This window comes from Ylistrum balloti, unplaced genomic scaffold (assembly GCF_031769215.1).
Source record: "Ylistrum balloti isolate Yb309-2 unplaced genomic scaffold, AGI_CSIRO_Ybal_v1 Utg369938, whole genome shotgun sequence".
In the NCBI taxonomy this organism is placed as follows: Eukaryota; Metazoa; Mollusca; class Bivalvia; order Pectinida; family Pectinidae; genus Ylistrum; species Ylistrum balloti.
The window spans coordinates 1,610,327-1,636,745 of NW_026782047.1; the positions used below are offsets into that span (position 1 = coordinate 1,610,327).

General features: G+C 36.0%; 1 protein-coding gene across 1 annotated transcript; it reads right to left on the reverse strand.

Annotated features, from left to right (window-relative positions):
• Positions 1-3,650: 3,650 nt before the first annotated feature.
• On the reverse strand, positions 3,651-18,309 carry LOC132547226 (solute carrier family 28 member 3-like). The gene is made up of 11 exons (XM_060210991.1): positions 18,229-18,309; positions 17,416-17,828; positions 16,699-16,843; positions 14,985-15,179; positions 13,912-14,073; positions 13,204-13,329; positions 12,868-12,998; positions 11,799-11,967; positions 10,044-10,307; positions 9,346-9,526; positions 3,651-3,742 (listed from the first exon to the last, which is right to left on the reverse strand). Exons 1-11 carry the CDS (start codon positions 18,307-18,309, stop codon positions 3,651-3,653), a joined length of 1,959 nt encoding a protein of 652 aa, XP_060066974.1.
• Between the last annotated feature and the right edge of the window lie 8,110 nt (positions 18,310-26,419).

Consider the following 26,419-nt stretch of genomic DNA (forward strand, 5'->3'; position numbering starts at 1 on the left):
GGGCTGTCCATTATCTTCAGCCTTTTTACTGTGCATCATTTTTATCTCATCACTCAGTAGTTATCCGACACGTAACAACAGCCATTGTACTCTGTAGTTAAACGATGAGGTTTGTTTTTTACAAGCATTTGAGGACATTGGTGTCATTCAATCATCTTATCTTTAAAGAGTAAATCATTTTCACCGGAAATAATTATCTTTATCTTTTCCGATCCAGGTGATGTTTGGACGCCATAAGTGATACGTTTCAAAAGAGAAAAGTTCTGAAAATAGTAACACCAGGTATGGAGCTGTATAAGCGATCTGTGTTCACTACAGTATTTTATACTCAATACAACCTTACCCACTGTCCATAGTCATTATATTGTTGTTTTATCCAGATTCAATAGGTCTTCTTTATGTTGAGTTTCTTTTGAAATAAATATCTACCTTAATTAAGACCAATCAAATTAATTATCTTGCATCCAGTCTCATAAATTAAGGTTGTAAAAACGTCACGTGGTGTTCTTATCTATCTAACCGGGTGGTCGGTTGGCGTAGTGGTACGTACTCGCCTTTCACCACGGCGTCTTGGATCACTTACCCGTCCACGCGGGATTTCCCGGGATAAGACCTATCCCTTGGGCACTTCCACTGGGCCAACAAGAGGGATTGTTTTAAAATAAATGAAGTTGGTACATATTACATTAACATATGACAAACAAATCTGATACCTGTACGCTGAAATGACTGTATTGAGTGCAGTAATTGTATGCCTGTTACTCCACAAAATAGTATCTTTGTTGAACGTGAATGTCATGGTGTAGAGTGAGACTGACACTAAACTTTATAGAGTGGAGGACGACATAACTTGCCTACGCTATGAGCAATACACCCATCCAGTGACGAGGTAGTTGACAGTTCGTTCTGCTCCGGTATGGAGCTGTCTGCTCGATAAGCAAAATCATTTTAATCATTCGATTTATATGCGCTTTTCTAAAATGATAGAAACAATCAAAGTTAAAGCTGTTTTAGGAAGCATTGTCGATATTCAAAAACCACAACATCGGGATCGATACAGGAGAGTAAAGTCTCAAGCTAGAAAGCAACATAAGTACACGGTATGCATGCGCCGATACGAGATAAATACACCAAGGAAAGGAGGAGGGGTGTATGTGTGTAAGGTAGAGGTTGTATGTGTAAGGGGGGTATGTGTGTGTGTAAGGTGGGGGTATGTGTGTGTAAGGTGGGGGGTATGTGTGTAAGGTGGGAGGGGGTGTATGTGTGTGTAAGGGGGGTATGTGTGTGTGTAAGGAGGGGTATGTGTGTGTAAGGTGGGGGTGGGATATGTTTGTGTGTAAGGTGGGGGTATGTGTGTATAAGGTGGGGGGTATGTGTGTAAGGTGGGGGGGGGGGGTTGTATGTGTGTGTAAGGGAGTATGTGTATGTGTAAGGAGGGGTACGTGTTTGTAAGGTGGGGTGGGGTATGTTTGTGTGTAAGGTGGGGGTATGTGTGAGTGTGTGTGTGAAGGGGCTATGTGTGTGCGTAAGGTGGAGGGGGGGGGCTATGTGTTTGTGTAAGGTGGAGGAAGAGGTAGAGGGTATATGTTTGTGTAAGGGTGTGTGTGTGTGTGTAAGGGAGGTATGTATGTGTGTATAAAGGGTGGTGTACCTAATTTCATGAAAAACACTATCATTTCTTGAAGGAAAGAAATGTGTGTTTATGTTTTGTTGTTATAATTGGATTGACTAATTTGAGGTGTGGAGCGACACGTAGAGGTTGTGACTGAACCGATTTCTATTAGTTTGTGACTTTTATACAACCTCCATTTACGTGTTAAAGTCCATCAATGGTCCGTCATTCAGGGTGGTCGGCTGGCGCAGTGATAACGCACTCGCCTTTCACCTTTATGTCCGGGGTTCGTTGCTCGAAATGGATGTGAAAAGGTATGTGGTCACCTGTCCGACCACGTGGGTTTTCCCTGGGTAATCCGGTTATCTCCCACAGTAAGACCAATCGCACGCTTCCATTCGGGCCAACAAGAGTGATTAATATAGGTTGATAGGTTTTTAATGCAATTGTGGTGAAATAAAGTCTATAAGTTCACCAAGAACAGAAGTACTGGAGAGTCAATGCCAAGCAAAGAGCATTTGAGAGAGCTATGTTAACAATATGTATTGTAATGACCGTGAATTAATGGCATGCAGCAGTTCCCGCGAAGTGGATGTGTGACGGGTATTTTCGTGACGAAATATAAAGGCGAAGAATGATAGAGGTGTAGGGACAAGGTTCCATATCTACAATGTATGAATTAAAACGTACAATATAACTACACCAGCCTATTCTGTAAGCCACATATTAGCCAGGAGACTTGGTATTTGTGTCTAGATTTCAGATTGTGTTCACAGTCTATGGAGACGTAACATCTTTAGCACTTCGCTATAGACATGTACAAGTTTGCCAACTGCGTAAAGCTGTTTGGTGTAATGTGTTTCTGTCTGCTGAAGACACTTCCTCCAGTAGCTGTTGAGAGAGTGACAGGTCACGTGGTTTGTTTCTGGGTCCCTGGGTATCGAAGCCATTAGTAAAATCGCCTTGACTTTTGGCAAGATCGTTTGCAGCATTCCGACCAAATGTCAAGACTCGGCGCTACCGTGATATTACAAACGTCTAAATGATCAAGATTAAAACGTTCATATATGAGAGAACATTGACCAAACACGAAACGTGTAGTCTGGACATAGGACTACGTGGAATTGATTCTAAGAGAAATTGGACACATTTCGTCTCCGGTAAGATTACTTGATTGGCAAAACACGCAACTGAACAAACACAAAAACAAGATGAAATGAAAAATCTCGTTTTGTTTCAAGCATATAGATTATGTACATAGGACTCAATCACTGACAAAGGTACTACAATTTTTCGTGTTTCACAAGCCCACTGTTTTGTTTACCTGACTCCGATCCCCACTACTTAACGTTGGGACTACGTTGGTTTGTTGACACTGGGTTGTATATATATGTATGTTACCTGGACTGTGTAGACTAAGAGCTAATATTCATGCTGTATGTACTGTAATATCTAATGTTATCTTTCTGCCCAATCTCACAAATTTTGTACTGTATTCAGCTTACCAGCTTCATATTAAGTTGGACTTGTATCGGCTTTAAAACAAAAATACCCATTATCAAAATGTCCGTACGAACGGAAAAAAAATCATAGATGTTACTTGCGCCAGTTCAATCAGTTACCTTTAGCAGTTCAATAAGTTCCAGTAGTTGGACTGTAACATTGGGCTGCTAAAGGTAACATGCAAAACAACAAAAACATGAATTTTCTTTTATAAAGGTAAACTATTCTTCACTGAACACAATAAATAGTAAATGTGAGGCCCAGAATGAATTGATTGAACAAATTTCCCACTACACAGTTACTGTAATCCTCATAATTTCAAAGTGAACGCCATATTATATGCTGAAACATTCATTACCTGTGTGTATTTCTCTTTTGTGTAGCTAAAGTTGTTTCGTACGCAGAGAAAATGCAGATCCATACATATTACATTGAATGATGGCAGTCACATTTTACAACTGAAATCATCGGCAAATTTACAAGATCATATTGCCAAACGGTGGCCAATTTTCTCCGGAATTTATTTTTACATCTATCATCGCAAAACCAAATCCACAGTGGCAAGCAAGGGATGATTTCTATAGAATCCTCTAAATTCCACTTCCCTGCACAGTTTCCGATTGTCCGCTGTAGAACAGCATTAATATCATTATAAAGACATCTTAATACCGTTTTCTTTTGAAATCCGTCAGCCTGTAACCATTACAGACTGATAAATACGCTCTTGTAAAATTTGATATTAAAAAAGAACGAAAAAATACGTTGGTTATTTTCGGGGTTATTTTTCGATGTAGCAACCCATTATCATTTGTCATAGAGATGTCCTTCTGGTATTACCTAGAATGCGATTTCCTGTGGATTCAAACGTCACCGAATTTTGATGATTCGTGTCAGACGTTAAAATTGATGTGCTTCTCACAGTAAGCAAAGCAAAATTCAAACAATTGACTGCAACTATTTATATTTACATCTTAACTTTAAGCTATAATAACACATATCTTAACAAGCATTGATTTACTTCAACTATTATAATTAAAGATCATATCAAAATCAAGATTTTAGTACAGTTATAAACTTAAGCATCTGCTCCTTTGTAACAGATCAAATTATTTCTGTAATTTCGGTGTCGTGTTGTGGTCATGTAAATAGGAAGAAATCGTGAGAGAGAGGTACATGTAACTTTGATTACGCATGTTCAAAAAGATCACATCATTAATAAGCAGAGATGAGTGACAATAATGTGATAAGGTTCATACTGCTTATTTCAATTTTCAATGTCAAGCAATTTTATTAACATGCTATATTTGTTCCAATAACCTATCAAAACCATACAAACAAAAGGTACACATAGTGCAGTGCAAGGGAGGCAACTCCTATATCAGAACCTTTAATATTTTGATGATTTATAAAAATGTGGGTTTTTTTAAAATAAATATATGAATACATTGAATATGTAAATACGAAATGTATTTATGTATTCAAAAAGTATAACAGGATATTTGTAAATATTTTGTGTGATAGAATTATTTCTGAACACATACAGGCCCCTCCAAAAATGTCCATTTCGCTATCTACAAGGTAATATACTGATGAAGCTAGATATTCAATAACACGTTATATATCTTTGTACTTAATTCGGAATTTGAGCGTGGAGCGAGTGGGTTATTATGATGATTAATATTGCTGACCTGGTACCAGCACTAGAAATGAACCGCCTGCTATAACAATGTAATGTTTTTTATTTGATGTAAGAAAACGTAAAGAGGAAATAAAGACTATCTGTCTACATAATTACTCTGTAAATGTGCTATCTTTATCCATTGTTAAAAAAAAGAAATCTTTTGAACCAACTACTACTGTAATGAAAAGTATTTTATTTGAAGTAAGAAAAAGACATGATTTATGTCTACGTAATTACTATGTATGTGTTGTTTTTTCCTTTATTTAAAGTTTGTTTTAAAACATCTTTGAATAACATTTCTGAATTATACATTTTTGCAATCCAGTTATTATTGTTGCAGACTCTAACTGGACTGGTTCATGTTTAATCAGGAGTTGTCCTATACAATATCAACATATTCAAGTAAGTGCTTATATAAGGTAGGTAAATTGTTGCGAATGCTTCTTTTTCATGCAAGTTTGTCACACAAGTAAATGACACCGTTTAATGTAAATTTAGAGTTACAGTGGAGTCCAACAATAAATCAAACTACATCATACAGCCGGACTCTTGGACGCATCAGTGATGTTGCATCAAACAGCTGTTTCGTTCCTCTAGGACTCGTCAGTGATGTTGCATCAAACAGCTGTTTCGTTCCTCTAGGACTCTTCAGTGATGCTGCATCATACAGCTGTTTTGTCCTTCTAGGACTCGTCAGTGACGCCAAGGGCCTACATTTTGAAGTCTAGGAGGCGACGAGATGTGGTGGAGCACAAGCCCAAAAATTAAATGGACGTCGTAAATTTCGAAAATCTGATAATTTGAGCGGAAACGAAAGTTGATTATATTTGATTTTGATTAAACTCTTAGCCTATTTGCGCAATATCATATGAATAGTCAGTTACATTGTAGATGTTGAGCTTATTGATATGGATTATCATCAATTACTGCATTCAAGGACGTACTTAGCTAAACAACAAGGATACACATTCACTCATATCTATCATTACACAATTAGATTGGACCGAGGCCCGAGATGTAGGGTACTCGTATGTTAACACCCTTAAATTGTACGTATCTATCTTGCTGGTTTTTGCTGAAACTTTTTGTTTTGTATCATGTAGAAGGTGCTGAAATCTTTTGAGTAATCTCCCTTTGATACCATATGATTGTAATGTATGTAAAAGGCAATCGTATTGTAGGTTTATTTCTAAACAATCCAGATTCTAGCGATAGGGTCAGGCTACCTCGGCAGAGGTAAAACACTAGCTGGTCGACTGGTCACCAGTGACCTATAAAGACCTGTTGACCTTGGAATTGCAATTGATTGCGCTAACCATGTGTGAATAAAAGGCCAACGCCCAAAGCAGTGTCTCGATATCTTAATTATCTCGTCCAGTAAACAGATCAGTGCTGCAATGACTTCATTGGTCGTAAATGGAAAGTCGTGTTATGACATGCGGTCGATACCATTCCTAGCAGTGAACAATCAAAGCGGCCTGAATAGGTAAATACACTTCACACTTCTCCAAAATATCATTTTCTGAAAATGGAGACCTAATTGATATGTAATGCTGTGTACTTTTCCCACACACTAAGTTAGAATTTCGTAATTTTATAAAGTGTGGACATAGATCGCCCAATTTCAAGCCTTTCATAAAAGCATTTACATCAGTAATGTCGACTTTTTTCGGATCCCATCATTTTTGTACTTTTTTTATTGATTTGTTATGTCATTAAATTTGGAATGGATATGAAGGTTACTTTTAAGCTTTGTGTTTGTTATTATATACACAGAAAGCATACTATATATATGTGTAAGTACAATAGACAGATTGGATGGTTAAATACTCAGTATCTGTAGGTTAATGTGGAATAAACGGATATTTTAAATCCAGACTATCATACAGATATATGTCGATCCTGTAGACAAACAATATCTCTAGTTCTATTAGTAGAAAAGGTCTTTCCGAATTGCGTGATGGTTATACAATGTACTATTCTATTTTCATATTCATGATCGTTAAATATCACCTAGAACTAATAAGGATGGTAATTTTCGAAACGAACAGAGATGATTTATTTTTCTTTTTTTTTCCCCCAGAAAATCCTATAAAATCTCACACAATAAATGCATGAGGTTAATTTTGGAAGTCACATTGAGTTTGGTAGATCTGTTAGCACCGTTATCCAGGCTATGTAAAATAATTATTTCTACACAAGTTTGACATAACCTGGATAGCGGTGTATACAAATCTACCAAATCAAAACATAAACGCCCTCCCTTCGAATATAGACATCAAATTATCAATCAATGTCCTAACTAGGTCTGTTCTGTTGGTTTGAACAACATACGGGAGGCCCGACGCATGTTATCTTGCCCAGGGGTTCAACCTTGAGCTACAAACCTCGGGCCTTCAACTGAGGTCACGAAGGCAAACGCTTAACGCTCTCTTTTTCTACATATCAGCTGTTTTTATTTTTTTTTCTTTGCGATGATTCATATAGTTTCAACGTACACCGTTTTATATTCATGTCTTCGTGAACAGGCGTTCTGGGTCCGTTGTTCTCCAAGGTCATCGTTCAGTAATCTGTATAGAGGAGTCCTGCAATACATGTGAAGAGGACACGACTTAGACCAAGAAAATCACTGAAAACATCAAGATTACCACATACACAATACACTGGTTACTATAGAAGGGACGTGGGTTATATTCTTAAAGGTACTGAAAAGCTGATTTCAGCTGTCAAGGGCGTACTCTGGAAAAGTGTTATTTACATATACAGATGTGATCAATGTCATTTGGAGGTAACGTCACTTTCCTTGATAAATATTAAACACATATATTAAGCCATCACATCTAAAAATAAGAAGCCCAAGTTTTCAGACTTGTGTATAGAGAGTTACACTCGAGTGGTTGTATAACACACCTCACTAATTATCTTATCTTGAAATGTACGTCAACATTAATTACGTTATGAAATGGACATTTTTATGCTGATAATACAGTAATAACATAGATGTCTATTTTTCATCATGCTTCTAACGATTGACCACTAGGCGAGGCAGGGCGTAGATGGCTGCTAAAGGCCGTACGAAGGTGCCAAGTACCTGATGAAATCCCAGACATCTAACGACTTGATGTAGGTCAGACACCAATTTGTACAAGGTATATATCTCAGTAGCTACACACATATTAGGGGCCAGACAAATGGTTTTTTAAGATAGCTTTAGAGAAAAGACAATTTTACAAGTACCGTATATATGTAATTAAGAATCCAAACGGTAGTTCTAAACTAAATACATTCATGTTCGCTGTCTTTTTTTTTGTCGAGAAGACTTTTCAGAACATTCAAGGTATTTTTCTAGCATATCTAATTACATAATAATGGTAACACGTGTTTTCTTCATTCTTAATAGATCATTTTACAATATTGGATACAAAAAATTATGAGATTACATTTTTACAAACTTGTGGCGTTGTTTGTTACAATTGTTCTGTTTGGATAGTACAGCTACGTAATAATTCCTCAAAGCGAGACATGAACTATTGTGTGTATATGAGTTGATGTAAAAATTGTGATTTATTATATATAGGCATGCTACGTTGACAGTTCGGATCACACTTCAAGGAACAAAAAAAAAAAAACGAAGTTCATTGATAACAACAAAACATCACTAGTTCAGAGAGAAATAAACATCGAAAATACAACTGTGCTTACAACCCATTTCAAATGTGAAAATAATTTGATAGATTGGGGCAAACTAAAATCACCCAACGAGTGCGCCAGGTGAAGGCCATTCAGATAGGATATCAGGGACTTCATATGTAAATCAAGTTGTTCACAAGGGAGAAGTTGGATCTCTGTTCAGAATGTACATCATAATTATTATACTAATCATAAAAAAGACAATAAAACAAGAACAAAACATGAACAAAAGAAAGCTTTACACGCACACTCCTGGAAGAGAAGTTGGAGAATAATACCTTGTGTTCCGAAAGAGTAAACGTCTTATGCTTCATCGACGACACCCGCCATGTTAAACAATTCATGCTAATAATGTCGCGATTTAAAATGAGAACAAGGCCAAATTTAACGAAACCAACAGGCAAACTAACAAGCATCAAATAATGGGAACAGTCCCTTTGATATCGAACCAAATGCGACCTGTTTGCTATAAGCACCATAAGTTGGGTTACTGCTATCCAGAAATGGAAACTTTACAATAGGGTAACTGAAATCATCACGTATTATTGCTTCAGTGTATAAAGAGATGATACTTAATTGATCATGCTCAGCCGTACCTTACAAATGGCTTGTTGAATGTATAGATGTTTTTAGATTAATGTTAGAACTATACGGCATCAGGAAACCGTACCTAACTAATAAATTAAGGCATAATGCCGGAAGGCACTAATGGAGAAAGGTAGGATAGAACGGAAGTCACTTGTAGATGACTTAACTTTGAATGTTTATGGTAAAGTATGTTACAAGTCAAACGTCTTTCAACGGGAGGAATAATGAAACAGCAATGCTATAATTGTGAGGTATGCATCTTTAGACTTACCAGCGACACAAGCGTTGAGGAAACATACCACTGCACCTGAAACCGTGGCACGAACTACCATCCGGGCGAGATCTCTTTTTCGAGTTGGCGCCAACGCGCCCATAGATCCTAGAAGTATACTGATGGAGCCAAAGTTGGAAAAGCCACACAAGGCGTAGGTGGCGATAACCTCTGACTTGTCCTACAGAATAAAATCGATCTATAGCTGATTGAAGATACGGAAGCTATCAATAGAATTGAAAGTCTAAACACAGTAAATAAAAGATAAGTGTGTCACTTCAATTATTACAACTTCACCATATAAATAATCAATTTGACGCATGTTATAGGAACATCTATTCAATGGACGCTATCAATCGGAAAAAAGGTGTTCCGAAATATGAACGCTTTTGGTTATATCCTTAAACATATATCCTTCACATCGTATATTCATCATGCGCGCGCACACACACAAAACAGTATCGTGCACACAACTGTGCGATAGAATGGCACATTTTGTGCGGTTTGGTAAAAAATGGTTGACTAATATTACGGATTGATGTATTATACCTACCGAGATGACCCTATCCCAGGACATGTAATACCTGTCGAAGTGACCCCTTTCCCTGAATACGTAATTCAGTACCTACCGAGATTACTTTTGTCCCCAGATAAATAAAACCTTCCAAGATGACCCATGTCTTTTATAAAACACCTACCGAGATGATCCCTCCCACCAACTCCTGGCCAGTGTTGTTGAGCATGACGTTGCCGTTGTCCCAGTACCAATGCGCCGTGTCGTTGTAGAAGGCGGTATAGTTAGCCAGAGAGTTACCATTACTAATAATACCGGCCAGTTTCTGGTAGGCGATAAACTCGTTAGTAAATGTTTTGATACCAATCAGCTCTGCCACCTTACGGCAGTCGGAAACATCTGTTCCCATAAAGAAGGCGATCGGGAAGAACAGGTAGGAACAAATAAACTACAACACAAACAAAAAAATGTCGATATCACGCAACAAACCTCTAAGATAAATTTCCTAGAGAAAGTAACGCATGTAGGTTGGTATTTAAACCAAAGGCAGTTTCTTTACAAGTCAGCTGGAGTTATTTTGTAGCACAGTCCGGTTATCAATTCTTAAACAAATGACGACGGTTAACAAGAAGACAAATTCAAACACTTTTAACGGGGCTGTAAGCAGGAGAAGAAAGACATTTTCACCATAGTCATAACACAATAACTTAAAACCAATCTTGTTGCAAAAACTGTAAATTTATATCTTACATCCAAATGCACCCTTTCTTATACATATGGAAGCAGTTTTCACAAGGAAAATTTTTACTAACGAAGCAGCTGTGTAGTTGAATTTCTTCTTGGATTCATCTCTTCCTAATTCTAGGGAAGAATAGTTTTTGTATTATTCTTCTGAACTCCCTCCAGAGTGAGATCACTTCTTTCAAACACACACTACTAGCATTACCATGTTCTTTGTATTTACCAAACCAAATTTGCTTTTTACAATCGGTTGATTTTTTTGTTTTTGTTTTTGTTTTGTTCTTGTTTTTGTTTTTTGTATTTTTCAAAAATTAAACCCATTTTTCCAGTCACTTTTCCAAACAGTCAAGTAAACTTTTTCACCTCCGCGCATAAGCTCTTTCTTTGAAAGAGTATTTAAATTATTTTTCGCTATTAGAAAGAGAGGATTGCTGTCCTTTGCAACTTGCAATTTTCACTCATACACCATGTTTTAAAAATGAGTAATCAAATCTAGATATTAATTTTTTTTGGTCCCAAAGAGCAAGGAAAGTGATCCATGAAGTCTGGAGTAACATATTTGTGAGGTACAATGTGTGGTAATAAAGCGTCTGCTGCTTCATCTACGACACCCGATATGTGAACGATGTCAAACCAAATAAGTTATGTCATGCTCTCAAGTGAGAACAAGGTATACAGCTACGGAACCAACAGGCAAACTAACGAGTATCAAACATGCCCAGCTTCATACCACATAAAGAAAAAGAATTTTTCACAATGTGATCAATATGACGACCAAAACTTGCATTTTTTGAAATCCTGTGTTACGAGTTTGCCCGTCAGTTGACGACTTCATGCACGAAAATCGTGATAATTGGGACAGACCCTTGAATATCGAATCAACTACAGCATATTATCAACATAGGTTGGGGATGTAGGGATATTGCTACCATAGATCGTCGTTTTTGTCATAAAATACAACAATTGGTAACAATGTATATCCAAAGCAAAGGTCTATGAAATTACGTTGAAATTTCCAATAAATCTTATGCCCTAGTTCCGGTCAAAGAGGTTATCCATACCTCCTTAAGAAGTCATGTTTTGCACAGATATAATTGGTTAGAACCCCCTTCCAGAGCATCGTTTCAAACAATTAGGAAGTCTTCTTGTAAATCCCCGATTCAATGTTGCTATGTATTCATTTTCCCAATATACTCACCTCGAGAGAAAAGCCCTCCATTCCTGCTCTTTCTCCACACCAGATGAGAGTTGCGTTGACGAAACTGAGTAAGGATAGAAAGGCGATGATATTAACGGCCATGGCCGAGACCATCTTGATGGACGCTGTGGCACCAGCTGCTGCTGCCTCTACGATGTTTCTCTCTTTCCTGTTAAACGGTATTTACAGGTTAAGGCATTCTCCAAAAGTGAGTTTGTGAAAATGTAAAATAAATTTCACTAAAAGCAAAATTCCTATGATCTATTCAAGGATCTCATATGCATTTTATCTTTTCCTATTGGGTATTTTAATATGATCTCTAGGACAAAGCTACCCTATCGACAGAATAGCGATACGTTGTAAGATATTTCCAATATACGATAAGTGAAAATGATAGGTCATTTTAAGACTAACTTAACAAAAAAATAACAAACATTTAAATAGTTAAAGTCAAAATATATAGCATCATTTTGCAAATTTACGTAATTAAGAATTTTTTGAGAAAACTTCCAATTTGTGAATATGCAAAAATAAGATCTAAACATACTTTTGGTAAGCAGTACCTATTGCATGTGGGGATATCAAAACAAATAAAAATTGATAAAAGTTTATCCCTCTTAAAATACAAACTGAAAACTACTATTCTGTATTTTCACATTTTCACAGGCCTGTTTAATTTGTTTTTTTTTCTGATACATTCTCGTATAGAAATATAACAAATCCGCTAAAAGAGTGGAGACATTTTATCTTTGTGTGAAAGTCATAATTAATTTTCCGATTCTTCGTTAGAATAATAAAGAATCCAGAGGTTAACGTATTCTTAACATTTTTCTATGACCACCAGTTATTCTAATCTCACATGTTTGCGCTTGCTCTTGTGAAATCAATGTTGCAAAAACCACAAAACTATATGTTCTTCAATGATATGTTGCAATAGTGTTCATACGTCATCAAAAAATCTCATACCAATAACTGACATGCTGTCATTGTAGTATGTGTTCCTGAATGCTGGTGGCATACATCACGGCATTGTATGTTCTAAGAACTATCGCTAACTGCTAAAACTCACGATTTCTCCATCTTGATAAGGTCCCCACTGCTGGATTTGTGCACCTCTATCTCGGGGTAGGTAAGTTTGGAGACGGCTAGGGCGGCTGGAGCCGACATGATAGATGCGGCTATCAGATGGTTAGCTGGAATCTGTTGGAAAAGAAGTCGAATAGTACAGGTTATTTCATCTACTACTTGTTCTTTTTTATTGAAGTCAATAATTACGTATCATTATTCATGTTTGAGTTAACGGATGTTTATAATATGAATACGCGTTTTAATTCAGTGGTATCAATGAAAATAAATAAAGGAAAAATGAATACGGAAATATTATCTGTTCCACAGTGATACATACACCAAAACTGATATAAACTCCCATTACATTCCCAGCAATAGTGGCGAACCCTGCTGTCATCACGGCATGCAGCTCTGAACAAGTCATATCGCTGATGGATGGACCGATCATCAGAATTGCTTCTATCTTCAATAATAATGGACGCTCTTACAAACACGACGACACAAACATGAATAATCTGTCAGTATGCGTGCACCAAGACATCTGAATTGTACAGAATGATAATTCCGTACAAAAAATAAGTTATGAAGTCTGTGAGAAATTGTTTACATACAACTTCGATGCAAACATTATAATTTAATGAATATAGATACATGTATATATATAATTAAATATTTACAATAAATGCGAAAAAGACACTATTTTAAATATAAATCACTCTTCTAGCCCTAGATGGAAGTGTGCAAGGTCTTTCTTTGTGCGGAAACCTTGGCACCAAGGGAAAACCCACGTGGTCGGGCAGGTGTCCCCACACGTGTACCTACTTACGTTCTGTTCGGGGAATCGAGTCCCGGACGTCTAGGTAAAAGATGAGTGAGTTACCACTGCGCCATTTGACCAACCAATATAAGAAACATCGTTATAAATACACGTTTTTTGTTATTTATTTTGTTATACGGCTCTGTCTCCTGATATCATTTCTCTTCTGCAGTAGACCCAACAGATGTTATGACCCAGGAAAAGAATTAGTGATTTTTATATCATTACCATGCCGACGAATATGTTTGCTGCGGCGTTGAAAGATTCCGCTGAAGTTGTTCCCATGCTTAAAGCAATGGCGTGACCAAGTACTCGTACGATAATCTGCATAACTCCCAGGTAGTAGAGGATGTAAATGACAGTGCTGAAGAAGATGACAACAGGAAACACCTGCAGTGTAAGGAAAAAAATCATCTTAGTGCAAACGCTTGTATGCGTTCATGTATTGCTTAAACAAAATGTACTTTAGGTCATGATTCGAGACGTTCTTAAGCGCGTATATTAAACAACTTCTCAGTGACGCATATCTGGTTTCCGTATATTTAGATTAACTCTAATTAAGAAATGGTGAAATAATGATAAGGATTTATTTTTAATGAAAGTGCATGTTTTTATATATAACATAAATGATATCGCGGTCGTATATTACAATATTGTACTATGTACAAAGGAGAACAGAAGAAAGCAGAAAGGCCTTCAAAATTAATGAAACGCCATGTAGTTAAGATTACACTAAATGACATGGGGATGGTAACAATTTGTAATGACCTTGCCAGCCGCCGTTGCACCACAATGGAGAAGATCTACATATGGGAACACAAGAAGTGGTTCAATCATGTAATATCGTGCATAGCTTTAGAATCGAGACAGAATTTAAAATGGATGTAATATAACCACAGAGTTTGCTTGGTGCCATATGTAAGGTTATATTGTAACACCTAATTGCACAGACCGTTAGTGCAATTAAACTACAACGTATTAGATTAAGGTACTACTCCACTGACTTTAATACTATACAGTACATTATGCTAATTTTCGTCATCAATTGATAGTAACAAATTAAATTAAATTAGATTTCTTTCGTTTTTGTCTGATCTGGAATTTTCGTCAATCTTTTTTTTGTGGATTTTACATGGTATTACCCTCAGTAATAAACACAAAGGCTTTGACGCTACGGTCCTCATTAGTCATGCCATAATTTTGCTGAACAGGTTCATGGATTCATTTGATATTCAAAAACGTTTTAATTGATAAACCACGTTTGGGTTTGGTTAAAGACTAATGAAAAGATCATTAAATACCGTGAAGGCGATAGTATGCTTGTTGACTAACGGCTCGGAGAACATGAAGATTGCGCCTGCGTCTGAATGTTGAAGGAACTCCCTCACGCGGTCCCCTAAGTACCATAAGGTATCGAAGCCCCATTCTTGACGAAGGATGATGAGTGCGAAGATGTATTGTAGGGCAAATCCCCAGAATACGGTGTGCCACTTCACCTGTTTTTATATAAAAACGCTAATAAGCAGAGATGCTATGTTTCTTGTATACGTATCTAAGTAAATAAGTTAATTCTCATTCCGAAGATGGAGGAAAGTATCATAAAAATAACTGATGAAATATTTGAGACAAATTAATTATATGATACACCGTTTTACCTTTAGTTTTGATAAAAACGCTGTATACATTAGTATAAGTATATGATCAATGAAGTAATAACGACAGTACGGACAGATGAATTGTTAACTTTGCGGTGTAATCTGCCCCTTTATCTAGACACAAACATTACATCAATTACATCACATACATAGAACATAAAACAAATACAAAGTTATACACTAAAATCGAGAGCGGTGCTGCAAAATTAGGTCTCGATAATCCCTTCGGCAGATGACGCCTACGGCCCTTTATAAGGGATAAAAAAACTTAATTTATGGTTTAAAAGATGGTGATACAAATATAACACGTTGTATATAAATCTCGGTACGCTGTGCACTGTAGCTACTGAGTGTATATATGTTCGCAGAGGAAAGGAGTTTACCGTTATACCTCGGCCCACTTTAAAAAAGGAATTGTTTAAAAATCAAGAAAAATCATTGAAAAAAACGAATGAATGTAAAGTTACAATTAAAAGTATTTGTAATAAAAATCGCCCGTTTCATGCACAAAGCATCGAATATTATATCTTGGAATACGGTCTAATAGGCCCCAGATTCGTAAACTCTTTCACATGAAATAAACGCCCCAGACGATTAGATTTTCAACTTCTGGAACGCCAATTTTAAATGGGAACGACAGCAGAGACTTTAGAACTAAATGACTACCGATTGCGTAGTATGTATTACCGGACGCGTTTGAAAAAGCAAAATCACCTCTCATTCATGCCTTGTGGGTAGTAGGTTTGGAGTCGGTTGATCCAGTGTCTTTCCTGACTTAGGCGTTGCTGTTCACACCAACATCTGCAGTGGTCAATGGATACAGCCTACGTGTCATGCCATGTGTGGCTTGGCATGTTGAAAATGTCTTGCTACATACAAGTCCGGGCGTTTCTGTTTGATGGAACATCGGTGATTGTTGGTCTTGACTTTTGTCTTTGTCTCGGTCAGCGATATGCTAGTATTGAGGGTTGCGGGAAAATGTTCTGAAGTTTACAGGACAAAAGTAGGATTTGCCAGTGTTTCTAGAAGTTCACTGGCAATGATGGATTTCGATAAGGGTATGGGTCACTACACAAGGTACTCTTCCAGTTTTTGTTCGGATTTGGTATTCAACTATAGATGCTGTCTTCAGAGACGATGTTTGTTTGCACTGCCAATTTTGTGTTGACACACACACATACAAATATATATATATATAATATATAAATAAACCTATATATCGATTGATGTGATTACGATTTTTTTAGATATGATTAGTTGTCATTACCATCGCATTTGCTCAAATTCTCACTATAAACTACATTCACATTATGCAGAATACTCCAAGAATAAAAAGTTGAATGATTTGGATATTTCTCACCTTGCCTGGACTTATAGAGAATATATAGAAGATGATGACATAGATGGCCTGACCGGAAACAGCGATGAGATTTTCAGGATGATCAACGACTACGTCAACGATGATGAAAACAACGATGACGAAAAACACGATTACTTTCAGCAATCTGGAAAAAACAGGGTGACAATTTATCATGACATAGCGCAAATTACAACAACGTGCGAAACCAAGGACCATATGTATCAACAAGAAAACGCTATACCAGCTACACCCATATGATAAGGCGTTTGTGGTAATATTGTGTGTTACTTTCTGTGCAAATAATGCTTTTCGATAAAAAGAAGTTACCAACTAATATAATTTGTATCTGTTCAGACCATCGGAATGACTTGACATTGTATGTTAAGATGCTAATTATCCTCTTTATAAACATTTAACCTTGATATTCATGTAGGGGTATTTGTTTAGAAAATTATCGCGTTGCACTATTTAGTAGCCTTAAGTTCAATATCTTGTAATCACCAATTTTCGCGGAGTATTACATTTCGCCTTCATTCGCGAATTCAAATCTTTCGAAAAATATTTTTACTATTGTTGTGCTTACAAACTATCTTTTTTAGTATGGTTTCAGCGACGTAATGTATTAGAGACAAAGACGGTCACTTACCTTTCGCGAAATTTAACACTTGCTAAAATTTAAAATACATAAATTCAGTCATTAGTTCATGCATTACTTACAGCGATGTGATGGTAACAGTACGTTTGCCTGTCTTAGAGTCGACAAATGGCTGTATGTTCCCCTCCCATACTATAATCCACTGTGTCTTCGTCATTCCTACTATCGCCATAGCCAACGCAATTAGAACTCCAAACAATGTACATACTAGCAGCCGAACGGATCCCTCGTCACCAAACCGGAAGTACATACAATAAGTAAAGTAGGCGAAATACAGGCAAATAGATACGGCGGTTGCACATCGTTTTATTTGGATCCAATGTAATCTCATAGTTTCCTGGACTTTCTTCTGTATTTTATCAACTAATAAAGTGCAGCGCTCTTCCAGCGGATCTTCATCAAACTTCATGACGTCATCAGCGTTTCCAGGCTCGGATTTTTTAATTATGATCGTAACTCCATTCTGGGTGCAGGCCTTCCATAAGAAAAAATGTGCAGACATTATTGAATATCCTAATATAGTTATATTCATGTTAACACATTTTTAAGCAGTAAAGAGTAAAATCAAATACATTTTCAGAAATGTTGCCTGTTAATTTAGTAGCCGTTGTATGTTTTCTCTTCGCTCTTCATTTCGCAGTTAACTCTGGGTGAAACGACTTCAAATTGGTAACCGTACAGATTATTAGTAGAAAGAGAATGCTCAGCACAGTTGTTTGTTTACTATGACAGTAAACATCCAGGAATACTTCCCTATCACATCCATCTGTATATTGGCGTCTTTAACATTTTATAATTTTTTTTTTTTTTTTTTGAGATTTAATATATCAGGAAGAGGGAATCAGTATGACCCTCGGCATGGTATTACTACTCACCGTGCCCTTATTGTCTGGATTAGATTCCTTTTCCTTTTGATCAACATCGACGATGGTATAATCATTAAGTTCAACAGACATACTGTGACAAGAATTTTTGAAATATCAACTGTAATACAGAAAAAAAAAACAAATTACTGTAAACAAACAAAATTACTGTGTACAAAAGAAGAAGATCTTCTGGTCACTGTATCGTAGTGATCTGATTTGCAATTAACTAAAGGATGTCATCTGTACCGTCAGCGTGGTCATCTGTTTGACCGATGTGAACGCATGATGTATCAATTGCAGTAATAGAAGATAAGAAACGCAACATTATCATGTATATAAGCTACTAGTTATACTGACCTGGTTTTAACGCCTGGCTTCGTCAACCACAGTTACAATATATCCCACCTTGTTCTTCAGTTACTGGTCAGAGGTTTCAGATTTATTAGAAGAATATGCTACTATAATTGTCTTTTCTTTCTCATCGATTCCTCCTAAATTTAGTAGAATGTATGAGAGTACTTTTATCGGTGTCTCTGAAAAAGTTACGTCAATGACACACGAAGACTAGACTACACTTCCTTCCATAGTGTGCATTCGTAACGAAATGAAGAAAGACATCTGATCGGTCGCTTTATATTAAGAGTTAACTTTTGTTAATATTTAAATTAAATGACAAATCTACGTTAATATTCATGCTCACTAACAGTGGCACAGAAAGAGGTGTCTGAGCATATAAATTAACATTCGCAGCGTCATATAATCTACCCTGCACTTCACGTTTTAGTTCATTTGAATGGTAGCACGGTTCAGAATGTACATATGTACGTGACGCTGTTCTAGAATTGTCTGATATATGAAAATTGCGAAATTTATCCAATTATTAAGGACTTCCATGTCTAGATTTAGACTTTTTTTTTAATCTGTTCTATTTTATTCTTGTCAGTCGCCTCTTAGGCTTCAAAATTTGGAATCTTCACATCACTGACGAAACCACTGTATGATGCAGCGCAATTCATTATTTGACTCTAATTGGAATAGTAACATGGTTACCTAAGAAGTGACATTGGAATTTGTCCCGTTTTCTGTAAAGGTCTCATTATATAATGACCCCTAAAATCTTTAACCTGACAAGTAATTTAAAAAGGGTCTACACATCCTGGGTTACGCAATATCGAGCTCGGTATGTTTTACACGACACTACATATTTTTCTTGCAAAAGCCAAATTATCGTTTTCATATACTGTTGGACCGATAAAATTCTTAATTTCAATTAATATAATTTCCATCCTCTAAATTGTATAGATATCCAAAGTAACACGCCATACAGATAGAATTTCTGTTGGTTTTGGGGTAAATTAACATCGTAATCTGACACATCTGTAGGAATACTGTTTTATCGTTTATTATGAATACCCAATAGAAATGTTTGATGGAGTATTTACATATACTACTAATACAGGTATCTATCAACACCTCTAAATTTACAGTCGATCATATGTAATAACATCAGTGACACGTATAAAGTATACTATTCTCCTCCTTGAGCCAGTGTATTATCGTAGCACCTTCAAGAAGGACATCTGATCAATGGTTTTATAATTAGTTTTAACTTTTACTAATATCTTAATTACAGTTTAAGTCTGTCATTTCTAATCGTGGTTATCTTTACTTGTTGCCATGGAAACAGACGTTTATTAATATAGATAGATAATGTTTTAGTCAACATTACACAGCATGTGTGGTCAGGTTATGAGTTGTATTTTTGTTCATAAGATTACCTCATAATAAAGACTCATTAAAAGCGTACACTTGGATGATTGTGTAAAACCTGATTAATTTCCATATTGCATCATGTAATGAATATTTTTGTGTTGAAATAAACGTCTGATAAATCATATTAGTAGTGCACAGGTATAATTAATCAATTTCCCAAATTAACCGCAATATCATTAAAATCAAGAAGAAATTAATACCTGGTATTCCATGTCTCTGTATGTAGGTTAAGTGGTTACGTCGTAATTAAGATACAAATATGTCAGATGTATATACAAATGTAGTATAACAGTATTTAGAAATAAAAATATATCGATATACCCATGGTTCTGTCACTGTTGAAGAGCCTCAACGTACAAATTGTATTAAAACGCGATCTTCAAAGCTTTTAATCAGTTAAACAAATGGCATAAGTATTTGCATAAATACGTGTTTGTTTTCAGTTTTATTATAAAGATATAGTGATCGGCAATATAATTCATATGTCTGTTCTCATTCTCAATCATTCATATCAACTCCGATGAAACAAAAAGAAAAAATATAAAGGGTCATTTGATATGGGTCCTCTTCCTTTGTCGAATCTGGTTTGTAGGTAAACATCTCAAAAGACTTCTACAACACCTAAAGAAGACCATCTCTGGACTACTATCACAGGATGAATTCAGCATCACATCTCAGGATCAAAGATTAGAGGATTTACCGTGGCCATGGTATTGCAACAGCCATGATACTTCTATTCTATATCTCAGTATTGATATCTCAATACTATCCTCTCAGAAGGACAGCAATCTCATGTCTACCATTCTAGCATCCTACAACCTATTCAAGATTCCAAGTTAGCTGCCCAATCATTTCTTAAGGGACTACTTTCGTTGCCAACATAGCCGATGGATACCTGCCTTTTCACTGACCTTGAATATCTCTATACGCCAGGTACTATTTGTGCAAAGTCAGAGAATCTTTACCTCTCTCAGTGTCCCTTATTGGGCTTTGTCTCTCTGTCCTCGTGATTATCAAACCGTCTATACAAAATTGATTCCCATTTCTTCTAGGATGCTTCAGACCAAATAAAGTCAATATTCTGTCATGGTTTATGACTAGTGTCGATTTATAGGGAAATTCGATGGATTGTCTACAAAAGTCTATGAGCTCAACAGAAGTATCTATATAACCCTTTGTAAGAGGTATATATTTTAAGCATTAGATATGCACACTGAAAAGAAGGTATTGTGTTGTAAATACGTACCTGTACTGACACTTTTCTTTGACTATTGATAGTATTGTTACATCTCAGGTCTTCATATAAAGTGCCTGATTAGAGATGTGTGTAAAACACACATATGTAGGATTATAATATCAACGTTAGATAGAGGGAAAAGGGGATATACATTGTATGTATCGCTACTTACTTGTATGTACTCAGGTAACTGACACGTGAAAATGAACACTTTTAGATGTCTTTTTCGCATTATTATTCAAGAGATGATTTCAGGTTTAAATAATTAGTAACCAGGTGGATTGGTGAGAGCTTCCATCTAAAGCTTAAAGGCTTGATTCCTGGTATTATTCTACCGTACAGAATGTAGTTTCCATCAGTAACGAGGTGGTCGGATGGTGCAATGGTAACGTTTTTTCACCTAAGCATCAGTGGTTCGATTCCCGGAACGTACGTGAACGGTATGGGGTCAGCTACCCGACCACGCGGGTTTTCCCTTGGTACTGCGCTTCCTCCCACAGAATGACCCCTCCTGCGCTTTAATCCTGGTCAACAAGTAATCGTTATTGATATAGTATATATAATGTTGATATATTATATAAAAGGTGTTTATATATATAACTGATAAAGAAAAACGAGGCTTTAATTTCTGTACATATAGCTTGATCATATGTAGCATTCATGTAGCAGTGTTCAATCTTTTCACTTCAGTATTTGACGATATTTGTTATACATTTCATTCGGTAATCTCACCGTTTACACTTTAGTTTGCATAATGATAAACATCAAAGTTGAATTAGCATGATATATTAAGATTTTAAAATATTAAAATGACACACGTTTAACGTTTACAAAGCTTCAGTCGTGACCATCGAGATTATTTTGTCCGACCAAAAACAAATTGCCTCTACCAGACATTTCTATCTATTATCATCACTACGGAGAAAATACTACACCTCCTAAATTATTTGTAACTTATCCATAGGTCTCTTTAGGTTTATTTTTACATTTTAGACTGTGGGACACGTGTTTGCTGCAGTTAAATTATTCAGATGATACTGTATTTATAAGTAAACTCATTGTAGAATGTGTCTTTGTGTTACATACATATGTCTACGTTATTACAGTTCTTGCACAGTAAACCGACGATGAGATTAGACACAATGCCATATCTCCATCCTGTGATCTGTTTACCTGTTGACCTATGTGAATGCATGATACATAAACTGCGCCATCAAATGACAGAAATACGCCATTATCATCATTGGTATGCGTAAGTGGACTCTATGAGAGGGCGCGTAGGAAAAACAGCAAAACAAATCTGTTTCTGGTTCCACGACCGTCCTTTTTTTTGATAATTACCCTATTTTTCATCATTTTAGCAAAACCAATAATCTCTTGAATGTCTGTGTTCATTTTTGCTCATGTTCTGTTCTTCTGAGATTCCCAGAAGTAGTAGTACCCTGAGGCAAATTCACTTAGACGATTCACAGATATTTATATAGATCAATGTTGACACCTTTCTGGGAAGATGGTGCCAGTTAGTTCTGTTTTGTTACTAATGCTATATATAGTATACATTATGCAATTATGTATAAATATTTGTGAAGTTGTTTCCATATATCAGATGGATATCTTGACAATGATAATACTTCAGAAATACAGGTACAAATATCCTTTACAAAACATTTAGTGAATTTTACTGGTTCTGCATTCAGACATTTATGAATGAAACATCGACAGAAAGACATGTAACATCGACTAACCTGCACATGTGTTAAACCAATTAAATGTTGCAAACTTTATATTTCATTTATTTCTCCCAACTACTTTACTTTTCAATATACTTTACGGAATCCCTCTAGATTTATAAATGCAAACCACCGATTTTCTTCAATATGGTGAGAGTTTAAATGATATCCCTACAGAAATTTCGTATGGTAGTGGTCATCGTAAATGTAAGTTTACAACGACTAATTTCTTTCATTCATATATAAGTTAATAGAATATATTATGTTACCTTTCCATCAATGTATCAGTTATGATTATTGGCGTGTAAAATTTACATATAAAAGGTTGCCTCAATGCCGACAATGCACGGTCATTAGAATATTGTGTTTTTAATGAGGACGTCTGTATACCGACCGTGACAAGACAAAGATCAAACAGGATAGATAGCAAGAACACTTCGCATCAGATAAACAGTTTAAAATAAATTCACAAATAACTGCCTACTCTAACCTGATACACAGATATATATTTTGCCTTGCCTTAACGTCAGTGACACGTAAACACTAGACTACTCATCTATTAGAGCTAGTGTATTATCGTAAAAAATTGAAGAAAGACATATGATCTCTCGTTCTATTTATCAGTTTAAGCTTTTGTAGACATTCTGATCACATGACGCAACTTGAAATAACTTTTTGCATTTGAGAAATGTGAAGGAACATGAATAGGTGTGGCAGAGGTGATGTTAGTCTCTCTACGTCTCCGTCTCGTCAAAGAGATGTTCTATTCTACTTAGAATGCTGTTCTGTTTCCTCGCTAAATTTTCATTACCCAGCCCCGACAGCAGGATTTCAGCTCTGTGTACTATTCCATAGACAAAAACCTCACTGACGGCATCTAAACCAACCCTTTAGGCGAATAACATATTCTACCAAAGCCAAAAACATCAATGGCGTCGTCAATATCGACCCGTCAGTCAAAGCAATCTTTATATTTCTACATTATATATGTAAACATTAGATTGAAGTCTCTTTTCATTTCGGCAAAGAATCATTTAAAACACCATACCTTCAGACAGGAAATTTTATTTTCACTACTTCTGTATTGCTCTTATTTCTCAATTGTTTTGCAAACTTAAAATTTCATCCAGGTAAAATGTAAGTTTAGACGGGAGACCTAGCCGATGCGTATTCCGGACCCGTCACGTATAAACCCGCGCTACACCATTCGTCACTCATTGAGGTGTGAAAATAAAACCCAAGAAAGACATTAACGCAGGGCCAGCGGTGTTTCGAAAACGGTTCAATTAAAAAGGACCTCTATGATCAACAAGCAAAATTGAATATGATCGTTAATTAGTCATTAATCACAACTGCACAAGTTTTCCGTTTAATGTTCAATTCGTAATATATGACAGCCATTTTTACTAAACAGCACAAAATGTGCAATCATATCGCACAGTTGTGCGCCAGATGTTGTATGGTGCATTTGTGCGGACGATGTATGCACGATTGCACACAATGATTTAGGAACGTTATGTGTTACGACAACTGTAATCTTTATGTCTATGACCGTAGCGACTTAACTGATCTGGATGCATTGAAAATAAGTTTGTTGTTACCTTCACACAGGAACATTGCACAACGTTTATTTGCTGAAATATTCATTTAATTTATTGTCCAACTAATGTGTCGGCTGCTTACTTCCACCGCCAAATTGGTTGATAAACATTCTAATCTAATTGTCGATAGTTTACTTGTCTTTTATGCTATATAACTTTATTAATTTTCTTTAAATTGTTACCTTCAAATATTTTTCTTTTCAGTACAAAAACATAATTTTGAAAAAATAACGTTTTAGTTCCGAAATCACGTTAAAACGTCGTCTGCTTCCTGGTTCGTGACAACCATTAGTAAGATTTCGTTTTGTTTTCAGTCTATTTCAATCGCCAATCGTAAGGTGGTAATTCTGCTTTGATTTCGTTCCATTTCACCTCTTACAATTTCCCTTTTAGGCTTCATCCCTCAGTCCCAAGGAAGGTCAGTTCCACAGCTAATACAAACAATCATTCATCTTCATTCTCGTATGCTTAAGATCCTTCATGGACAATATCCTGTCATGATTCATAACGAGTGACGAATTATAGGAAAAAGCTGAGGGTCAACGGCGGACAATGCATTGTGCCCTAAGCCCACGTGATCATTCAGCTAGGTGAGTTAAAAATGTAAATACAATAACACAGGAAATATTGACAAAATCTTAATGAAGATAAGATTGACAATAATGTTTTTGTATAATATATTATCAACTACGATTAAAGATTGTGTGCCGAATTGGAAATGCCATCAAGTTTGAGCTTTAAAGCCTTCAATGAAGGAGGATGAATGTCGATAAACCGGTTCTGCTCATGAAGCTTCACACACGTGTTCACAAGCATCACCTCTGGTACGAGTCAAAAACTTTTGGCCATTTTGGTAATCGTCTTCGGTGCCATCTTTTGAATTTTTCAAAATAGAAAGTAATCTACACTTTGAAAGTTTATGATTTTCATTCGCAACTGTAATTCGAAACAGCAAACGTTTTGTTCTGATAATTGATATCCAAACGTGTCTGGCAACATCGCCTTTTAAAACAGAGCGTGTATGTTTTTGTTGTCATCAGTGTTATTTTTGTTTATTTTTAATAACGACGGCTAGTTATAGTGATCGGTCGAATCCTAAACATATAGATACAGAAATTCTTTAAAAAATCTTAATGCAACATTCTATTCTTAGTGTGTTGCAATGCAAAACAGAAAATATGTTGGGAATATTTCACATTTCAGATCTCAGTGTAAGCAAATATGTAGTGCCATTTTCTGAACTCAATACAACAAACGAGTTTTGAGAAAACAGTCATAATTTAATTCCTTCACAAATGAATATCAAATATGCAGGCGTTATTACATGCTAGCAAATGTATATTCCAAGCTTGAAAATTAAGGCTTGAGGACTTTTAGAATAAGAAATGCACTAAGACAATTGGGTCAACATTTAATCTTCTATGAAATTGTTCTGTCCAAAACATACCAAGAAAGATGTACCAGTACATTTAACAATATTGTTATTAGACAAGAAATGCACTGTAATGAGGCAACTATCTTGAAAACCTTTGATTTTGTATGGCTTATTCAAACGTGTTATCTGAAACATTTAGTTTAACAGATACAAGCCAATACAAAGTCCATTTCAATAACCAAGAGGCAATTTACTGATAAAGATAGAGACAACAACATCCGATAACTTATCTGATACGGAATCGGGGATAGGAGTTTTGGTCTTTTCTTTTAACGTGTGCTAACTTGTAAACAAAATTATTTGAACATTAATGCTCCCTAGGTCAAATGATCGTCAAAATAATCTCGATTATATTAACAGAAATCCGACTAAAATGATGTAGATACAAGTAACACAACACAATGTGATATGTACAAAACTACAT

Excerpts from the sequence above, each read along its gene's own strand:
- LOC132547226 (XM_060210991.1), bottom strand. The coding sequence starts at position 18,309 with ATGTCTGTTGAACTTAATGATTATACCATCGTCGATGTTGATCAAAAG. Across the intron at positions 10,308-11,798 it reads TGGAGGGCTTTTCTCTCGAG|TTTATTTGTTCCTACCTGTT; the intron begins GTGAGTATATTG and ends TTTGTGTTGTAG. Across the intron at positions 3,743-9,345 it reads CCTCAACGCTTGTGTCGCTG|CGGACAATCGGAAACTGTGC; the intron begins GTAAGTCTAAAG and ends GCTGTTCTACAG.